General features: G+C 43.1%; 1 protein-coding gene across 3 annotated transcripts in view; it reads left to right on the forward strand.

The window, feature by feature from the left end:
* GNE (glucosamine (UDP-N-acetyl)-2-epimerase/N-acetylmannosamine kinase) overlaps window positions 1-19,399 on the forward strand; it is a 33,406-nt gene extending 14,007 nt beyond the window's left edge. For all 3 annotated transcript variants that reach the window (XM_035016310.1, XM_035016308.1, XM_035016309.1), the window contains exons 4-12: window positions 1,917-2,069; window positions 4,179-4,391; window positions 8,119-8,206; window positions 8,971-9,181; window positions 11,518-11,647; window positions 12,002-12,223; window positions 14,106-14,288; window positions 16,887-17,003; window positions 17,979-19,399. In XM_035016310.1, the coding sequence (XP_034872201.1) occupies window positions 1,917-2,069; window positions 4,179-4,391; window positions 8,119-8,206; window positions 8,971-9,181; window positions 11,518-11,647; window positions 12,002-12,223; window positions 14,106-14,288; window positions 16,887-17,003; window positions 17,979-18,214 (1,553 nt within the window). In that variant the 3' untranslated portion in view covers window positions 18,215-19,399. The remainder of the gene's footprint in view (window positions 1-1,916; window positions 2,070-4,178; window positions 4,392-8,118; window positions 8,207-8,970; window positions 9,182-11,517; window positions 11,648-12,001; window positions 12,224-14,105; window positions 14,289-16,886; window positions 17,004-17,978) is intronic.
* The last annotated feature ends 223 nt before the right edge of the window (window positions 19,400-19,622 follow it).

The raw sequence follows: 19,622 nt of genomic DNA on the forward strand, positions 1-19,622 counted from the left end.
ACTTAAAAAAAATTGATTTAGTGATTGTGTATATATATATTGCTAGCAAGGGGGGGGGAGGGGCAGAGGGAGAGAATCTTCAAGCAGACTCCCTGCTGGGTGCGGAGCCCACCATGGGGCCCGAACCCCAAACCCATGAGATCATGACCCTGAGACAAAACCAAGAGCTCAACTGACTGAGCCACCCAGGTGCCCTGTGATTGTGTATATTTTTAATTTAGATCACATTAGAACAGGAAAGGAATAGGGCTTTCCTACTAATGAGTTAATCCAATCTATGTATTTCTTACCGTTGGACAGATATTAGTTATCAAGGAGCCTGTCTAGATAATGCCAATGGAATAAATTCTGTCTTTTCAGGCTCTCCTTTTTGTATGCTTTTTTTTTAGATTTTATTTATTTGAGAGAGAGAAGATGAGCCAGGGGAGGGCCAGAGGGAGAGGGAGAAGCAGGCTCCTGCTGAGCAGAGAGCCCGATGCAGGGCTCGATCCCAGGACCCTGGGATCATGACCTGAGCCGAAGGCAGATGCTTAACCGACTAAGTCACCCTGGCGCCCCTCCTTTTTGCATGTTTCTAAGTATACACTCTTGCATTCTGATTATACTGTTTGCTCTAGATGGATTCAGAAAAACTTAGTATTTCTGAAAAGCTTGTAATGAATAGCAAATAACCCTTATAAAGCAAAATGTGGCAAGATTGTACTGTGGGGCTTAAGGTTCTACTTGGAACCATTTCAGCAGTTTCTTTATGAAAAGAAGGATGACAAAATAGCAAAAAGTAGATTTTTTTTTTTTTAAGCCATTGGAAAAGAAAAGACAATGAGTCTAAGCCACCCACCCCTACCAGTATGTTTTGTGCAAAACCTGTAACTGCTTCTCCACCTGCAACTTCTGATGGCATCACTCTGCTCATAGGAAGAATAGGATTGGGTAGGCCACTCAGAGCATGCATCTGCGTCATCAGAACATGAATAAATAACAGTCATAGTAAAAATAGTAGCAAAGTTAAAAAGGGGCACCTGGGTAGCCCTGTTAGTTAAACTTCTGACTCTTGATTTCAGCTCCGGTCATGATCTCAGGGTCGTGAGGTTGGGCCCTGCGTCTGGCTCTGTGCTGGGCATGGAGTCTGTTTAAGATTCTCTCTCGCTCTCCCTCTGCCCCTCCCCCTCCCTCTCTAAAAAAAAAAAAAAGTTAAAAAGACTTGTTAAATTCCTAATAATGAAAGAAATACCACAGTAAATAGAGAACTTTACAACATGAAACAAAATGATGATACCTTAGGGTTGTGTAGAAGGGCTGAGTGAGACAAAGCAGAGTGACATCAGAAGTTGCACATTGAGGAGCAAGAGGTTTCGTGTTTGGTCTCTTCCTTCCAGTTCCCACCAATGAGAAAATGCAGTAGCCAAGAGACATAAACCTTAGAAGGTGGGAGGGTGTCTCTAGGAAGGAAATGATCCTACGCACTACAGGGAAATAGCCATTACTGGTTTTTCTTGTTCTCTTATTTATGTTAGCTATGCATTAAAGTAATCTTGAGCTTCATCAATTCATTAATATTGTTGATAATTCATTAGAAACACTGGTTAGAAATGGGGAAGATTTACATTTTTCTAATGCTTTTAAATATTTTGGATTTTAAAGCAACAGATTCTTGTGACTACTGCTTAAAGTTATATATTTTTGTTTGTGGTAGCAAGCGCCTTTGTAAAATGTTAACTTTGCTAGATTCCTGGACTTGTTCCTGTGAGTTCTTACTGTTTGATCCTGTATTCAGATACTCTGCCTGGAATGTGGCAAACTGTTTTGTCCTTAGAATTTTTAAGCACAGACTTTGGGGTCTTGCTTTTTAGAATTTGCTTCTTCCTCTTTAAGATTCTTAACTAATGAAGCAGTGTGGTTTGATTTTCTTTAAACAGGTGATGATGTAAAATCTAAAGATTACATTGTTGCACTACAGCACCCTGTGACCACTGACATTAAGCATTCCATAAAAATGTTTGAATTAACATTGGATGCGCTTATCTCATTTAACAAGCGGACCCTAGTTCTGTTTCCAAACATTGATGCAGGTAATTGAAAATGAAGTTATGCCACGTACTTTTCCGATTTGCTGTTTCTATTATGTCTTCTTTTGACTGCACCTCCTATCTTGTTTTTATCATTGAAGCCATTGTAGTCTGAAATGCATTCCAGTTGTCAGGGGATCACCAAGTTTGTAGTAGATGGAAGTTTGTGATGTTTTTGCCGAGTTTAGTAGAAACTGAATAGGGAAGAAATACTACAAAAAATTTCTCCAATCTCCACTGTAGTTCCACATTTAGTCTCTTCCCTCCAGTTTCTACCAATGAGAAAATGTAGCAGCTAAAAGACATTAACCTTAGAAGGTTGAAGGGTGTCTCTAGAAAAGTAATGATCCTAGTGAGTGCAGTAAAATAGCCACTGTTATTTCTTGTTCTCTTATTTATTTATGTTAGCTATACCTTAGTCTTGAGCATAGGCAGTTGAGATCTGGAGTCCCCAGCCAGTTCATCCTCAAGCCTGACCTGGTTGACCATCTACTGATGGACGATACTGTAGCCTTTGGTGCTGGTGAGACCTTAAGCAGGTTAATGGGAAGATGAGATATAAATGAGAAATGCAGAGCAGGACCTGACACTGCAGAATTTTCAATTACTGGTTTAGCTGATACCACTCATTGCTGAGCTTTTAGGCATTTTTTGATGAAGGAGGCAGGACCCTTCCCTGCAGTACCAAGATGTCACCATCTTACTCTGAAAGTACCCCTCTCTTAGTGTCTCTTGAATTATCTTTTCTGTTAGGGGAAACAATGTAGGATGTTAGTTGGAAAAAAAGAAATTAAGAACCCCCAACCCAGGTTTCATCCAGGTAATGTACCAGTATCTCAAAAACCTTAATATTGATTCTTCTAATCCTTTCAATTTTCTAAACATTTGGTAATGTAATTATATGTCTCTCATTCAGTATTCATTGTCAGCGATACTCCATTTGTTATATACTTTCCTGATTGTATACACTTTAGAATTAGAGATATTTTTCCCCTAGGAAAATAAAGGGTCCCAGGAATACCAAATCATGTCTGCTACTCACTTCTCCTCCTCACAGGGTTTTTGATAAAATACACATAAGGAATAATAGGGAAATAATCGTGGCATCTCTTTATCATTATGTGGTATAGAGCCCAATTCCCCAATGTAGGAGAACAGAAGTAGTGTCTGGTTTAGGCTTAAGGCCAGAGAAAGCCTTCACTGAGCCCAGATCTGAATCTTGGAATAGTACCATCTTCTGGTGTACCAAATGCTGCAGTAATTATAGTCAGTAACTGGCATGCTCTGGCAGGACTGGGCATAGAGAGAGGTGGTCAGGCCTGCTGTAAAGAGTTACACCCTGAGTCTGTTACCTACCTCACCACATAGAGAATGTTAAAAAGAGAAAACACATGCATGTCCAGCTTCTCTTAAGTCAGTAGCTCCTGCCCACTGGTGAACACAGTGTGGTAACACGGTGTGGTCTCTGGTCCCTGTCCTGCTGTCTAACCAATCTCGGTAGCAACCTTGTCTCCTAGAGGGTAGCTAGGAAAAGGTGAGTAAAGAGGCAAGCTGAGAGGCATTAAATATTGCCTCCCCTCATACATGTTTAACATTAAAAAACCCATGCATTTGAAACAAAATGTCAGCTACAGTATCAGAATCTACGTGTATTTTCTTGGAGCTTAGTCCATGTACGTGGGAGTGCTATCCAGTTGAGCTATTGTTAGGGTAAGTATGAGCATAGCTGAGGCGGAGGCTCTCTGATCAGCTGGGTGTGTGGAGCCTGAGACCTTTCAGTTCAGGAACTCCCAGCTTGAGAGAGAGAGTGCTGGCCTGTCTTGAACCTCTTAATTGCTGCTTAAGGTAGAGCTTTTACTGGGGCATCAATAAAAGGTACTTGCTTTGCTGAATGCTGTTTGAAAAGTCCCAAATGCTGCTGTTTAAAGTTCCTAGATGAGTTGAAGCAGAGAGCTGACCACACATTTTAGATAGTCATCATTCCTGAGAAGATCAGTAATTAAAATTACTGTCTCCCTAATAACCGTCATGAATTCCTATAGGGTGATTTCTTTAGGTGGAAATGGTTTATCTCATAAGCCATTTAACAGGTGGTCCTTTTCATTTTGACAGGGAGCAAAGAAATGGTTCGAGTGATGCGGAAGAAGGGCATTGAGCATCATCCCAATTTCCGTGCAGTTAAACATGTCCCATTTGACCAGTTCATACAGTTGGTCGCCCATGCTGGTTGTATGATTGGGAACAGCAGCTGTGGAGTACGAGAGGTTGGAGCTTTTGGAACACCTGTGATCAATCTAGGAACACGTCAGATTGGAAGAGAAACAGGTATTTACCTCAGTTTGTGTCTCACTTGACTAGAAATCTGTGTGGAATCAGTGGCTCCTGCCCACTGGTGAGCGCAGTGTGGCCGCTGTCCTGCTGCCTGACCAGTCAGATTGGCAGCTTTGCCTCCCCTGGTGGCCAGTACCTAGGAGAGTGAGGGGAGAGGCATGAAATATGGGCTCCCCCTTACACATCTGTGACCTTTTTTCCATCATATATTTGAATTATTACAAGGTTTGCATGTATTGGTGCTGGCATGCATTTTTATGAACGAGTGAGAGAATGAAGTTAATGACCAGTTGTCACCTAAAATCTATAAATAGCACAAAGTGATTTTTGTTTTTTTTAGGGCTCTGCTTAATATTTTTATTGTCTTTGTAATGTCAGAGCTAAGATTTTCTTAGCTGATTATGGTCTTTGATGGCTGTGTTTAAGATAGAATGATTGTGTTTTAAGTATATGAATGCTAGTCTTTCATTTGTGGGTACAGTAGAGTGCCTTTAGTGAGTACTCCAGAGCATGGAAATTCTAAATAAGATGCCCCCTTAATAACTAAAGTATAAGAAGGATTATTATTAATGAATTTACTAGCTGAGCTAGATCTCATTATTAATATTAGTCCAAGTTCTAGTAGTATCCATGCAAATATATTTCTGTAGCTAATGGAAAAATGTATATACTTTGTGGACAAAGAACTGGACTAGAATCAAAGAGGTTAGTTCCAGCTCTGCTCTTTCTGTGTTCATAATTGCTACCCTAATTTTCTGTTACCTTTAGGTCTTCCTTCTCTTTCATTCCCAACATATTACTTTGTTCCCCACTTCACAGAGAAAATACAAACCATTGAATTGAAATTCTCTCAACTTCATTCATTAAGAAAATATTTAATAAGCACCTACTATGTGTAGGCGCTGGGATTTGGCAGTAAACTATACTAACTAGGACTGAGCTCTCATGTAGCTTTATTCTAGTGGGAGGGGAGATAGATGATAGACCAAAAAAAAAAAAAGGAAAAAGAGAGTATCAGACGTTCTGTGTGCTGTGCAGTCTGTAACACAATGTAATATGATGGGATACATTAGATGGCATAAGGGAAGGCCTCATTGAGCAGATGACACTTCAGCTGAGACCTGAGTGACAATGAATCTGCTATGTGAGAATCAGGGAGAAGCAGAGGGAACAGCCAGCATGAAGACCCTAAGCTGGGAATAAGCCTGACGTATTTGAGAAACAGAAGAGCCAGTGTAGCTGTAAGGTAGTGGGCAAGAGGAAGAGTGATACAAGATGATGTAAGAGAAGGAGGCCGACCTTTGTAAGCCAGGGTAAATAATCTGGGATTTTTTCCTGAGTATCATGGGAAGCCATTTATGGGAGGTGGACACCATGTGACTTGCATTTTGGAAAGACCACTCTGCTGCTTTATGGAGAGTGGAATGTGGTGGGACAGGAGTGGAAGCAGGGAGACCAATTAAGAGGTTATTTCAGGTCATATGAGAGATGGTACTGGCTTAGAGTACCTGGTAATAACAGAGGTGGACAAAGGTTAGATTTGGGGTTTGTTAGAGTACTCACTGCTGCTTGGATGTAAGCAGTGAAAGGAAGAAACTTTTAGATTTTTGGATGGAGCAGTGGGGGTACTCTTTCCTGACATGGGGGACGCTGCAGGAGGAACACATTTGGGAGGGGTGGAATTAAGAGTTCTCAAATGGCCGTGTTAAATTTGAGATGCCTATTAGATTTCAAAGTGGACATGGCAAGCAAGCAGCTAGATAGTTCTAGGAGAGTCAGAGTTAGAGATAGAAATTTGAGAGCGATTGGTATGTGGATGGTGTTTAGTTAAGATATCAGTTCATTTGCTGTAACAGAGAGACCCAAAATAATAGTGCCTAAGTAAGTTAGAATTTCTTTGTTTCTCATTGGTATAGCTCCACGGTCATCAGAGAATTAGCCTCTTTCTGTCTTCTTGATAGATGCTCCACCTCTTGCTGTCAAGTCCACATTTTAGCCATTGGGAAGGAAGAGAGGAAAGGTGTCCTTCCTTTTTTTTTTTTAAATATTTATTTATTTGACAGAGACACTTTGAGAGAGGGAACACAAGCAGGGGGAGTGGGAGAGGGAGAAGCAGGCTTCCTGACTAGCAGGGGGCCCAATGTGGGGCTCGATCCCAGGACCCTGGAATCATGACCTGAGCCGAAGGCAGACACTTAACGACTGAGCCACCCAGGCGCCCAAGGTGTCCTTCCTTTTAAAAGCACACCCCCCTCAGAAGTTGCAAATATTTCTTCACATATCCTATGAGAATATAGTCACAGGGTCACATCTAGCTGTAGGGGAAGCTGAAGAATATAGTCTTTAGCTGGATTATCAGATACCCAGCTAAAAATTTTGATAACTAGTACAGAGAAGGGATATGGAGGATAATGGTGCACTCTGCCAGAGATGTCATTTAAAATGAAGGGACTATATGAGATTGCCCAGGGGTGACATGTAAATAGGGAAGAGAATGGAGCCCAGGACCAACCGCTGGAGCCCTTCAGCATTTAGGGTTCTGGTGAGGAGGAAGGGGCCCGCAAGGAAGACTGAAAAGAAACTGCCAGTGGGGTCAGAGGAAACCCAGGAGGGGTGATAGCATTAAAGTCCAGGAAAGAAAGTGTTTTGAAGAGACAGTGTTGAACGCTGCTGAGAGTTCAAGGTCGATTCGAACAGACAGTTGAACGCTGGATTTGCAACGGGTCTTCTGTTGTCAAAGGCAGTCTTGTATATTCTGTCAACACACTTAGATAAACACATGCCTACCCATCCTTTCCTTCTTACCTATTTACTTCGGAGGGTGTGGCGTCTCTCTGTCCTGCCCACCTCTCAGCCTTCTACCCATGTTCTAGATCCCCACCCTTCCTACTTTCTCCAGGACCTCAGGGGCATCCTTTCTCTGCCATGAATCTTCAGCCTCCTCATCATTGAAACATGCCTCAGCCTCTCACATCTTAGAAATAATGACCCCACACCTCTCTCTAGCTACCGCTCTTCTGCTCTTCTCTTCTTAGGCAGCTCTATTGAAAAATATGGCTATTTTCACTGTATTGACTCCATCACATTGGTCAGAAAATACATGGAGACAAAATGACTGAAGAGCTGAAGGGCTTATTGACTGACTGACGAACCTCGCTTGAGTAGCTGATGAACAGCCGGCTGAGTAGATGATGGAAAGAGTGGACACACTAGACAACTGGGGGGGGGGGGGGGCGGGGGGGTGAAATTTTGCTGTTATTTTTTTTAGTAAATCAACAAGAACTTGATTTTTTTTTTTTTAAGATTATTTATTTATTTATTTGACAGTGAGAGAGGGAACACAAGCAGGGGGAGAGGGAGAAGCAGGCTTCCCGCTGAGCAGGGAGCCCAATGTGGGGCTCGATCCCAGGACCCTGGGATCATGACCTGAGCCGAAGGCAGACACTTAACGACTGAGCCACCCAGGCACCCCAACAAGAACTTGATTTATTCTCTTTGGGAATAAAGGACCCTAGTGTTCTTAAGTATTTGATTCATGGAAATCTTGCTGAGAGTGCTTTAAAAGGTATAAAGGAGAAAAGTTGATGCTGCTCTAATAGAAGACTCATTTGAAGTTCTCTGGGTTTCAGGGTTAATTTTGAGCACAACACAGCACATTGCTAATTTCTTTATTCTTTGGACATTTCCACTTCCAAATCATTGTGTCACTGGGTTCACCTAGGGGAGAATGTCCTTCATGTCCGGGATGCTGATACCCAAGACAAAATACTGCAAGCATTGCACCTTCAGTTTGGTAAACAATACCCTTGGTGAGTATATATACCCTTTTTAGTGATTTCAAAGGGGAGCTGCCTCGGGTACCATTTTTAAGCTGTGACCATTCTTCAGTTCATTTTAACAGAGTTTTCATTCTGCATCCCTAGGGGTCCCCTAGCTGCTAGTGAGACAGGACTTGCTAATATAACCCCTATTATTCTACCAAGGGTTCAAATGGAGGATAACTTCTTTTATTTGTCTCAGTTAATTAATATAGCACTTCTGCCAGGAAATACGTCTTTAGCCTACTTTGACTTTTGTAAATCTTAGAAAATAACTGATTTTATTTAAAAATAGTCTAGTTCAGCATTGTAATTTAGACTGCTCTCCTTTCTATTTCAAATTAATGAGATTTTCCTATATTTGAATGTTTGAAATGTTTGAGTTCTGAAAATAACTATTTTTCCCCATGAATGTAAAGATTAAAAAAGCAGTAAGTACATAAATTTGTTTTCCCAAACTATGTTATATTCTGAAATTGGCTTAACAAAGATAATTTGTCTTTGATGATAGAGGCATTTGCTAATGGTATCTCGGGCTGAAAATAGCTGTATTTCAATCAGCAGTAGAATTAGACCTTCCGTTAGTAATGTGCATGTACTTTCTGTGTTGCTGGAGATATCAGATGTTGTTATTTTAAAATGAAGAAGCACAACTTTATTACCTGAAGTCTCGGTTTCTATTTTACCATGTCCTACATATCATGTAACATGTATGAGAGAAGCATTTAATTTAATTGAGTTTTTTGATATTGCAGTTCAAAGATCTATGGGGATGGAAATGCTGTTCCAAGGATTTTGAAGTTTCTTAAATCTATTGATCTTCAAGAGCCATTACAAAAGAAATTCTGCTTTCCTCCTGTGAAGGAGAATATCTCTCAAGATATTGACCATATTCTTGAAACTCTAAGTGCCTTGGCTGTTGATCTCGGCGGGACAAACCTCCGAGTTGCAATAGTCAGCATGAAGGTAAAACAATTCCCAAGCCTTAACTTCATATCTTATATAAATAATTGATTTTTTTTTTTTTAAGTATGGTTGGAAGGTAGGACTAGAAACATACATTCGAGCTTGTAATCATTTGCCCACGGTATTGACTTTTGGATCCATTACAATGTTTGCCTCACTGTTTTACTAAGCATTAACATTTGAAAGAAGTAAAATTCTCTGGGAATCCAAGTTAGTAGACTTCAGTTGACAGTGGAAGACCCCTTATACACCAGAGAGGGCTCTTGCCATCCAGGAGACCTGGAATTCTATACTTGGTAAAGCATGGAGCATGCTGATTACTGTCCCTACCCAGGGGAGGGTATCAGCAAATGGTGAAGGGAATTGCATCTTCTCTAGATAGAACATGATTTTAGTTGAGTATAGCATACCTTCAATCCCTTAACCAAAAGACCAACACAGTGTTGACAGAAACTGAGAAAGCCTTCGTAAAAACATAAATTATTCATGTTAAAATGATCTCTGATGACTTAAGAATAAACCTACCAGAAAAACCTTTGAAATATTGTAGTATATAAAATTTTAGGAGTCTATGAGAAATGGCAAGGATTTAAAAAATAAAGTTGTTTAGGTCAAATAAAGCAAAACAAAACATAATTTTCTCAGAAGAAGCCAATGGTCTCCTTTGTAAATACTCTTTAAAAAGCATTGAGAGAAGATTTTCTTAACCTAAAGATGGTCTTTCTGGATCACTAGCCAGAACCCTTTGTAGTGGTCAAATTCTAGAAACATTCCTATTAAAATCAAGAAGAAAAGAAAGATGTTTTCTGCAACATTATTGCACATAATTCTGGAAGTTAGGAAGGGAAGAAAAGCAAGGAACAAACAGCACAATGGGGATTGTGCACAGAGTAAAACAAAAAATATTATGACAATATGAATAAACAAGCTTGCAGAATTAATAAGATAACCTGAGTAAAATGTATGTTAGGATAAATACATAAATACCAGTGACTTCCTACTTATATGAAATTTTAGGCAAAGATTTTTGAGTTTTCCTGTAAATGAGTGTTTGTTAGCCTGACTGCACATTAGCATTACCGGGAAGCTTTAAAAAATATATAGGTACCTGGCTCCCACCCCAAGACTAATTTGAATTTCTGGGCGGCATCAGTATTTATTCAAAGCCCAGGTGATTCTGCTGCACAGTGAACGTCTGAGAAGCACAAGTTTAGGTTTGCTTTCTTGTTTGTTTGTTTAGTTTAAGTAGGCTCCAAACCCAGCATGGAGCCCAATGTGGAGCTCAGACTCACGACTGTGAGAGTAGGACCCGAGCCAAGATCAAGAGTTGGACCTTTAACCAACTGAGCCACGCAGGCGCCCCTAGGTTTATTTTTTAATGACAGTCTTTAGTGACAGCTCTAACCGTTGTAAATGGATAAAATCCGTTAGTAACAGAAGAATGGAAAAAGAACCTATTCAGAACAACAACCAGAAAAATTGTAAGAATCATCTAAACCAAAAAACAATGTAACCTATATAAAGAAAGCTATAAAACTTTAGCATATAAGGTAGAGGCTTGAAAAATGTCCTGGATGGGAGTGCTGAATATTGTTAAAATGTCAGCACTTTCCAAATTGAATTATAAGTTTAACATAATTTTAGTCCACATTTTAATGGGATTTTTTTTTTAAAGTTTAACAACACTGTTCTGAAATTTACTCAAAATAATGCACAAGTGAGTAGAGCAAAGAAAATTTTAAAAAAATTTAGGAGAGACTCTCTTTGACTAGTATTAAAACATATCACAAAGTGCAGTAATTTTATTTATTTTCGGGGGGCAGCAAAGCAAAGTTTATTGAGCGATAGCAATGTGATAGTACAAAGCTCCCGAAGAGGAAGGGGACCCGAGAGGGTTGCCCACAAAGCGCGGTAATTTAAACATCATGGAACTGTGCTGTTATTGGCTTCTGTTATGGGAGGTGATTAAAGGTTCACCTCCTTAGGATATTTATTTAGTTGCCTTAGTTTTTAAGCAAGGAAATTTTGTCAGCCTGAAAGAAAAAACTATGACCTTCTCATGAAGATTGAGATTAGCTAGCATTCACTTGGCGCCGGAAGAGGGCCCGTGGTTTGCTGTGGAGCCGCCACTGCTTCAGGATGGCTCCCAGGAGACGGCTTGGGCGCACCTCAGGGCTGGCCTGTACCAGACTGGCTCCGTCCCGAGCACTCATCTAAATCTACAGGACTCTCTGTCCTATGGCGAAGTCTGATTTAGCATGAAAAAGGTCGGAAGATTCACAGGATGCTCCTTAGTTACGATCAATGAGATAGGGTTTGTTTTTTTTCTCTTTTAGGGTGAAATTGTTAAGAAGTATACTCAGTTCAATCCTAAAACCTATGAAGAGAGGATTAATTTAATCCTACAGATGTGTGTAGAAGCTGCAGCAGAAGCTGTAAAACTGAACTGCAGAATTTTGGGAGTAGGTGAGATTGTGAATTGCATATTCAAGAAATGTTCATTTTGATATACAGAGTTTACTGAGTTCTGATGCATGACTGACCGTCAGGTCACTGCCCTGTGTATGTGGCTCCAGGTCCTGTCTCTGGGCCCCAAGCATGGGGACTTTCTGGAACACCAGTAATCATCATGGGTACGGTACATTGGTGGGGAGCTACAGATTTAGCTCAGAATTGCCTGACATTTCCTTGCAGTCTTTGGTAATATTTGTCTTAGGAGATCTTGGGTGAATTAATTTGTGCTTGAAACCCAGGAATTTGGCACACTTTTCTAAAATGGCTTATGAGAATTATTTTCCTTTTGTGTGTGGTGGAGCTCAGGTATTTCTACGGGTGGCCGTGTAAATCCTCGGGAAGGAATTGTGCTGCACTCAACCAAATTGATTCAAGAATGGAACTCCGTGGACCTCAGGACCCCCCTCTCTGACACCCTGCATCTCCCCGTGTGGGTGGACAATGATGGCAATTGTGCTGCCCTGGCGGAAAGGAAATTTGGCCAAGGAAAGGGCCTGGAAAACTTTGTGACACTTACCACAGGCACAGGTGAGAGAAGTGAGGGCAGGTGGCTCCGGGAGCTAGACTGTGTGTCGGGGCATGCCCTCAGCTTCATCCAGGCAGCTTGTAAGTCTGCTTTAGTCTTCACTTCCTGCTTGAGTAGAGCCAGAAGGTGAGCCCCGTGTGAGTGCATAGGGCCTTCCTAGGCTTTCCTGAGCATGTGCCCCGCCCTGGGCATGCATGTGGACCTCAGACTCCCAGGAACTTGTCAGAGCTATTCAAAGCGCTTACTCCCCAAAGCTACTCATTCCCAGCTTCTCCCAGTCTTTTTGGTTAGTATAATATTTGCCTCAACTATCAGATGTTGTCCTGGACAGCGGAGACTAATAAATATATTTTTCCTTTAAATGTCTTTGACAAACACCCCCTGGGTAGCCCCCTCAAGTTCTGAGGTAGGTGCCATAACAAGCTTTTTGAGGTGGGAGCTGCCAAGTAGGTCAAAACAAACCACCACAGTTTTTTGAAAATAGTTAGTCTTGCTCCCTCCAGTATTGCCATCTTTACTGAGAATGTGGGCTGGTTCAAGGCCACCAAGCTGAAGAGGGGGTGGTGGGACCAGAAAATGCCAGAAAGCGCTCTCATTAAAATTCAGCTGGTTTTTTTTTTCTTGATTAAGCATTCCCCTGGTTGTTACAAACTTGTTAGTTTCCAGAGCTCCAAAAAAATTGGTTCTGACAGTTTTTGCCAGTTTATTCATTGCTTTAGTGAAGGGATGGACTTTTGGAGTTGCCTACTCTGCCATTTTTGCTGATGTTCTAGTTTGTTTTTGGAATGAGGAAACAGACTCCGCTAGTAGGTGGTTGAGCCACCGTTTGATCCCAGATAGGTCTAACCTCAAAACTTGTGTGCTCTTAAACTCTACATGATGCTACCTCCTCTGGAAGCTCAGGCCCTTCTTCTCTTAGTCTCAGACACAGGTTTAGCAAGCTTGGAGATCATTTCCTAGATTTCCTGTCAGAGCGGATAGTTTGCAAATTAGAGGGGTGGAGTTGAAGAGTAGGTGCCACAGGAAGTAATTGATGGCAGGATAAGTCTAAAAAGCAGAGCCTTCTCAGGCTTTCCTCCTTAATGACTCCTAAACGCCACAAAACAAGAGTCATTGATACTCATAATGACTGAGTCACAGAGTTTTAGACATGGTGGCATTAAGAAGAGGCAAAATCATATTTTGTATGCTCTGTTTAAGAAAGAGAGTGGTGTATGATATATTTTGGAAAGATGGTCTTCCCTTGAGTTTCTCCTACACCGGAGCCCAGGATGAGGACTTAGGTTATTTTATGTCGGAGGTGTTCCTGAGAAGCAAGAGTGAAGGAGTGAGAAGAGTAGAACAGAGTAGGTGGAAAGCCATTATCCAAGTTGCCTTGAGTGCAGTGGGGGCTGAAATCTACCAGAACCTGCCAAGAAGTCTGCAGACCATCCAGAATTGTCCACTGGAATCTGCTGGCTCTTGCCATGCTTGGTTGAGGATGTCCTGTGCTCTCGTGGATGACGAGACTCTTACTTTAATGTTGGAGATGGCCTCAGTGAGGAGACAGGCCATGTGAGCTTGAGGTGGTACACTGTCATCACACAGTGAGTCCGAGCCTGTGTGGGTCTATTCCCCACAGCTGTGGTTGAAATCACAGTGAGCCAAGTAGATGCAACGCAGGGTTGCAACATTAGGGTTAAGGTTAGGGATCTGCTTGAAATATTTCCCTCCAAAATGCTTCCAGGTAAAGTGTCGGTACTTAGTAAGTTCCAGCTACTTAGGAGAGAAGGCATCATAAAGAACCTCACATTCCAAAGCTTTGCTAAACAGACGAGGAGTTGCTATATCACAGCTTCCTGTTTCAGTTGAAGAGCCACCTCAGTGATTGTTCTCTCCCTGTAGGAATTGGCGGGGGGATCATCCATCAGCACGAGCTGATCCACGGAAGCTCCTTCTGTGCTGCAGAACTTGGCCATCTTGTTGTGTCTCTGGATGGGCCTGATTGTTCCTGTGGAAGTCATGGATGTATTGAAGCATACGCCTCTGGAATGGCCTTGCAGAGGGAAGCAAAAAAGCTACATGATGGTTGGTTTCTTTCACCTGAGGAATTAAATAGCTATATGGTAGACAAGTATTTCAAAGTAGGTATTCCAAAAAGAGCTGGACACTGAAGCCAGAACTTTTACCCTTCTCACTTCCTGGAGGAAAGGCGGGCCTTCCTTATACCAAAGCTCCGAAATCCCCTTAGTCCTGACCCATATTAACACTTCCCAGTGGTGGGGATGGACAAGGGTCTTGAGCTCCAGGATAGTGGGGAAGATTTGATTGTTTCCTCAGCCCCTAGCTAAAGAAGTAAATGGATTAACATACTACAGTTGTGAACTCTGAGTCTATTTGAATTAAAGCTATTTCTGGACATGTTATAAAAGTCAGGATGGTTTCTAGTCTAATGCAAGAGGGAGTCATTTACTGTCATTATAATACAGTGTCAAGTGCCCTGAGACTGATGGCCAGGGGATGTAGGTGCATATGACACCAGAGTTCCCTCCCTGCCCTCTTCATGGGGGGAAGGGAGTGTTAAGGTGCTGTCTGGGGGTTGAGAGAGGGTAAATAGAATTAGCAGGGCAAGTTGGGATGAGCCAGGGATGCTTTCAAGCCTGGGAAACAGTCCTGTGGGTGCATAAAGGGCAGGGTAGGGTTGAGCGTAGCAAGAGGTAGGCCAAGACCAGCACCTACTGGAGAAGCCATTGAGAACTTCTGGGGGAAAAACATGGTCAGGTCTGAATTTTAGACTCTTCACTAAACTGTAACTTTTTGTTTTCTGGGAGAAAAATAGTAGTCGAATGGAGTAGCTTTAAACGGTACAGTTTTAGAGTGACTTCGGTTTTCTGGTCGGAGCTGGCTGCAGCGGAAAGGGATGTGGGGGTGGGGGATCCCGCCTGCGGGATGTGGGCTGGAGATGTGCAGGCGGCAGCTGGCTACGGGGGTCTTGCGCTCAGGAGAGAGTACTGGGCTAGAGGGTGGGGATTTGGGAATCATCAGTGCTGAGGTGCCAGTTAAACCTCTGAATGAGGTTTGGAATGAGGCAAGAGTCAGGGGTGGAATCCTGCAAAACAGCATTTAATGGGCAGAAAGGAAAACCAAGAAAGGGTAAAGTCACAGAAGCCAGAGGGAGAGTGTCTCAAGGAATCACACTGGGAATGTCAAGTGCTGCTTATGAGTAAGAGAAAATCAGAAGAGCTCATTGGCTTTGGCCATGAGGACATGATTTGAAACCCTGAAAACTTTGTTTTTCAACTTCTTTTTTATCATTAGCCTCCCTTAGGGGCCTGTTTGGACATTTTTTTCCTAATCATTGCCTCCACACGTGATACTTCACAACCACAGATCTGTTTATCTGTTTGTGTTTATGTACTATTTGTATAAAAAGAGTAAGCTTTTTTTTTTTTTTCCTCAACAGTTTTTGTCTCCCTGGGGGCAAATGCGTGTCTTAAGAAAGAGCGCACTTAAATAGCAGGAGCAGAAGCCTGACTACTCTGAATAAGAGGGAAGAAGTGCTTTGAGGACAGGGAGATTGTGAGCATCTGTCGGTGGAAAGACAGTGGGGATGGAAGCGAAGATTGAGAATGCAGAAGAGAAGGGGCAGTTGAGTCCCCACTGTAAGGCCCCTGAGGAGCCGGGAGGAGATGAGCTGCAAGGCTGAGTAGAGGGCCTGAGAGAGGGAGAGGAGGAGTGAAGGTGTGCAAATACAGACATGTTTTTAGGCGGGGACAGGAAAGTAAGGGAACCCCTGCCTCCTGGGGTCCTTTATCAGAGAGGTCAGCAGTCCGGAGGTCTTATGGTAGTGGGGGTGGGGTAGAAGGTTTGAGGTGGTGGGAGCTGAGAAGAGCCATGGGGGGGAATGGGAGAGACTGGTGGGCAGCTGTGAGGAGATCCCTGGGCCGGGGCTAGGTAGCAGCCTGCATGGTTGGGATTTGCTCTCATCAGAGCCCAAGTATGGTAGCAGACGAGGAGGATATGGACCCGGGTTGATGACGGGCAGAGTGAGGGGCAGAAAAGACAAGCACTACAGATAATAGAACTGCTTACTATTTAGTGAACATTGACTTGGCCAGCATTTGATGACGTTCTTTACGTCCATGATCTCATTTAGTTCCTCAAATAATCCTGCTAGGGTACATGGTGGTACCCCCATTTTCTAGAGAAGAAAAGGGTGTAGAAGGGATGTGCCCTGGATGTGGTTGTGCTGCTGGTCGTGGCTGAGCTGGTGACTGAACCCCGGTCTGTGTCAGTGCTTTAGGCGCTGCCGTAGGTTGGGGGGCCTGCAAGTGATGTGCACCTGGGATGGATAAAGGAAGGAGAGAAATAGACGAGTCTCTGTTGCATGTGAAGTGAGAAGTCGGAAGCTAGAGGTCTGGCTGGGAGGCTCTGATCGGAGGTGAGGATTTTCTGGTTAGGAAAGTTCTGGATGATGTGTAAGCAAGGCAGCAAGAGGGCAGCAGTGGCCTCTGGAGCAATGTATGTGGACATTTGTGAATGAGAAAAAGCTCTGCCAGTGTGAAAAGAACACGCTGTCTTTCTACTTGGGGGCTCGCTGCCCACAGGCAGACTTCTCAGCCCGGGCCCCCTGCAGGGCTGCCATGGCTCCCTAATGCCCGCTGCTTCTCCCCTCTGCTCACACAGAGGACCTGCTCTTGGTGGAAGGGATGTCAGTGCTGAAAGACGAGGCCGTGAGCGCGGTCCATCTCATCCAAGCTGCGAAACTTGGCAACGCGAAGGCCCAGAGCATCTTGAGAACAGGTGAGCGTGTGGCTCCGGGCAGCTCTGCCGTGGGGGGCCCTCAGACTGCCCAGGGCTCCCGCACATAACCAGCTTCCCTCGGGATCAGTGCCCTGGAATGTGTGGTCAGAGGTGTTTTTCCTGCTTTCTGAGAGAGAGAAAGGGAGTGGCATTCAAGGTATTTGGCAGCATTGCCTCTATTAAACAGGTTTTTTGTTTTGTTTTACAACTATGGATAAACTACTTGTTCGTCTTACAGGAAATCTAGAGAAATATAGGAGAGTAAGAAAAAGTTTCACTTCAGGTTTTACCACTCAGAGATGAACTATTAACATCTCCTTCCAGTCTTTCCTATTTTTTTTTTTTTACATAGTTGAGATCATATGGTACAGTATATAGTATACCTAGCTTTTTTTATTTCAAAGCATAACATCATTTTCTCATATCAAGAATAAATCACAAATAGCTTTACAAGTACTGCTTTCTGTTATGTAGTGTGAATGTACTCAGTATTCTGGGCTGCTGACTCTTTCCACCATCCTCTGGCATTTTTGTTGTTTTATTTTTTATTTTTTTTAAAGATTTTATTTATTTATTTGACACAGACAGCGAGAGAGGGAACACAAGCAGGGGGAGAGGGAGAAGCAGGCTTCCCGCTGAGCAGGGAGCTCAATGTGGGGCTTGATCCCAGGACCCTGGGATCATGACCTGAGCCGAAGGCAGACGCTTAACGACTGAGCCACCCAGGCGCCCCATGTGGTTTTGTTTTTTTAAAGACTTTACTTGAGAGAGAGAGAGAGAGAGAGAGAGAGTACAGGTAGGGGGCGGGGCAGAGGGAGAAGCAGACTCTCCGCTGAGCAAAGAGCCCAGCACTGGCTCAATCCCATCGGACCCTGAGATCATGACCAGAGCCAAAGGCAGACGCTTCACCTACTGAGCCACTCAGGCGCCCCCTCTGACGTTTTTGATTTGATTTACTTTTTTGTTTTCTTGTAGCTGGAACGGCTTTGGGTCTTGGGGTTGTGAACATCCTCCACACCATAAATCCTTCCCTCGTGATCCTCTCTGGAGTCCTAGCCAGTCACTACATCCACATTGTCAAAGACGTCATCCGCCAGCAAGCCTTGTCCTCGGTTCAGGATGTGGACGTGGTGGTTTCGGATTTGGTGGATCCTGCCCTGCTTGGCGCCGCGAGCATGGTTCTGGACTACACAACTCGCAGGATCTGCTAGGCCTCTGGGGAGTGGACCTGGACCGAGACTCAGAGCTTCTTTGTGGAATCAGGTTGTCTTTTAGACGAGCGTTTCTTAAAAAGCAGTTTTGGTATTTAAATTTGGTATTTGGCAGGTGACTTCGGCAGTTAAATTTTTGCTTTTAGTCTCCTCTTCCGAAGTCACCTTTCCCAACCCTCACTTTTGTAAATGCTGCTCTTTCTGGGGTCATTTCAGCTCAAACCCTGTAAGTACCAGTCACAATCTTCTGTGCCAAAGGAGCTGTGATCGTAGACAAGGATGCCTCAGGGCTCTGCTTACTAGATGGACCACGTAGACCTGCAGGCCTTGTCTGAGGCAGGGCCTCGAGACTGGAGTGTAAATCACTCATCCTTCCTCCTCTCACCCTAAACTCAGATTGCGGAAAGGGATCCGGTCAGGAGACAGAAGGAAATCTCACTGTGAAAGGCTTAAGTAAACTTTTTTTAAAAACAGCTTTACTGGGGTATTTTTAAAAAGCGTACAATCTGATAAGCTTTGACATGTATACATCTGTGAAACCATCACCGCAATCAAGACATTGGACACCTCTGTCACCCCCAAATGTTGTTTGCTTAACAATGTTATTTATTACTCTTGCAGAATCTTGAGCAACTTTAGGGATTTGAATGACAGTGGCCCTGCTGACCTTGTCCTTATCTTCTTAAGGACAGCTGAGAAGCCACTAGGACTTACAGCCTCTGAAAGGAGATTAACCATCCCCAAAGGATCCTTGCTGCTGACAGACACCTCTCCCTTCAGTAACTTTTCGTGCTGATGTTGAGTAGGACTCTGGAGTATCTGTTAAGGCAGTGTTTGCGGAGCCCGGATCTGTGACTCTGGATTCGGGCTCAGTAAGATTCTGTGCTTTCATTGGTGTCAAGATACAAAGGCCAAGATTCTTGCTATCAATTTTAACCTAGAAGAAATGCTAATACCCACCATTTATTAAGTACCTACTGTATGCCAGGCTCTGAACTAGGTGCTTCATATAAATTATTCTAAATTCACACAACCTGGGAGGTAAGTGTCCTCATTTCCATTTTATACGACCCCAAACTAAGTCTTGGTGTGCTGAAGTGATGGACCTAAAGCCATGTGGCTAGTGAGTCTCAGAAACAGGGTTTGATCCCAGGTCCCTCTGTGCTTTTCTGCTACGCCATACAAGCTCTCAGATAAAAAAACTTGCAAAATGTGAATATATCCTAATTTACTTCATGCTACCAACAACTTTAATAAGACTGACTCACTTTGTCTTTGATGCTGTCCCTCAATGATAAATTTAATCAAGTACTCCTCTATTCTGTGGACATTCTGCCAGTACAGTATTTGGTCTAGTGACAGGTTTTTATGGGTACTTTTAGATGATCTAAACAAGCATATGCATGTT

Source organism: Mirounga leonina, unplaced genomic scaffold, assembly GCF_011800145.1.
Source record: "Mirounga leonina isolate KUSES-001 unplaced genomic scaffold, KU_Mleo_1.0 Mir_170, whole genome shotgun sequence".
NCBI lineage: Eukaryota > Metazoa > Chordata > Mammalia > Carnivora > Phocidae > Mirounga > Mirounga leonina.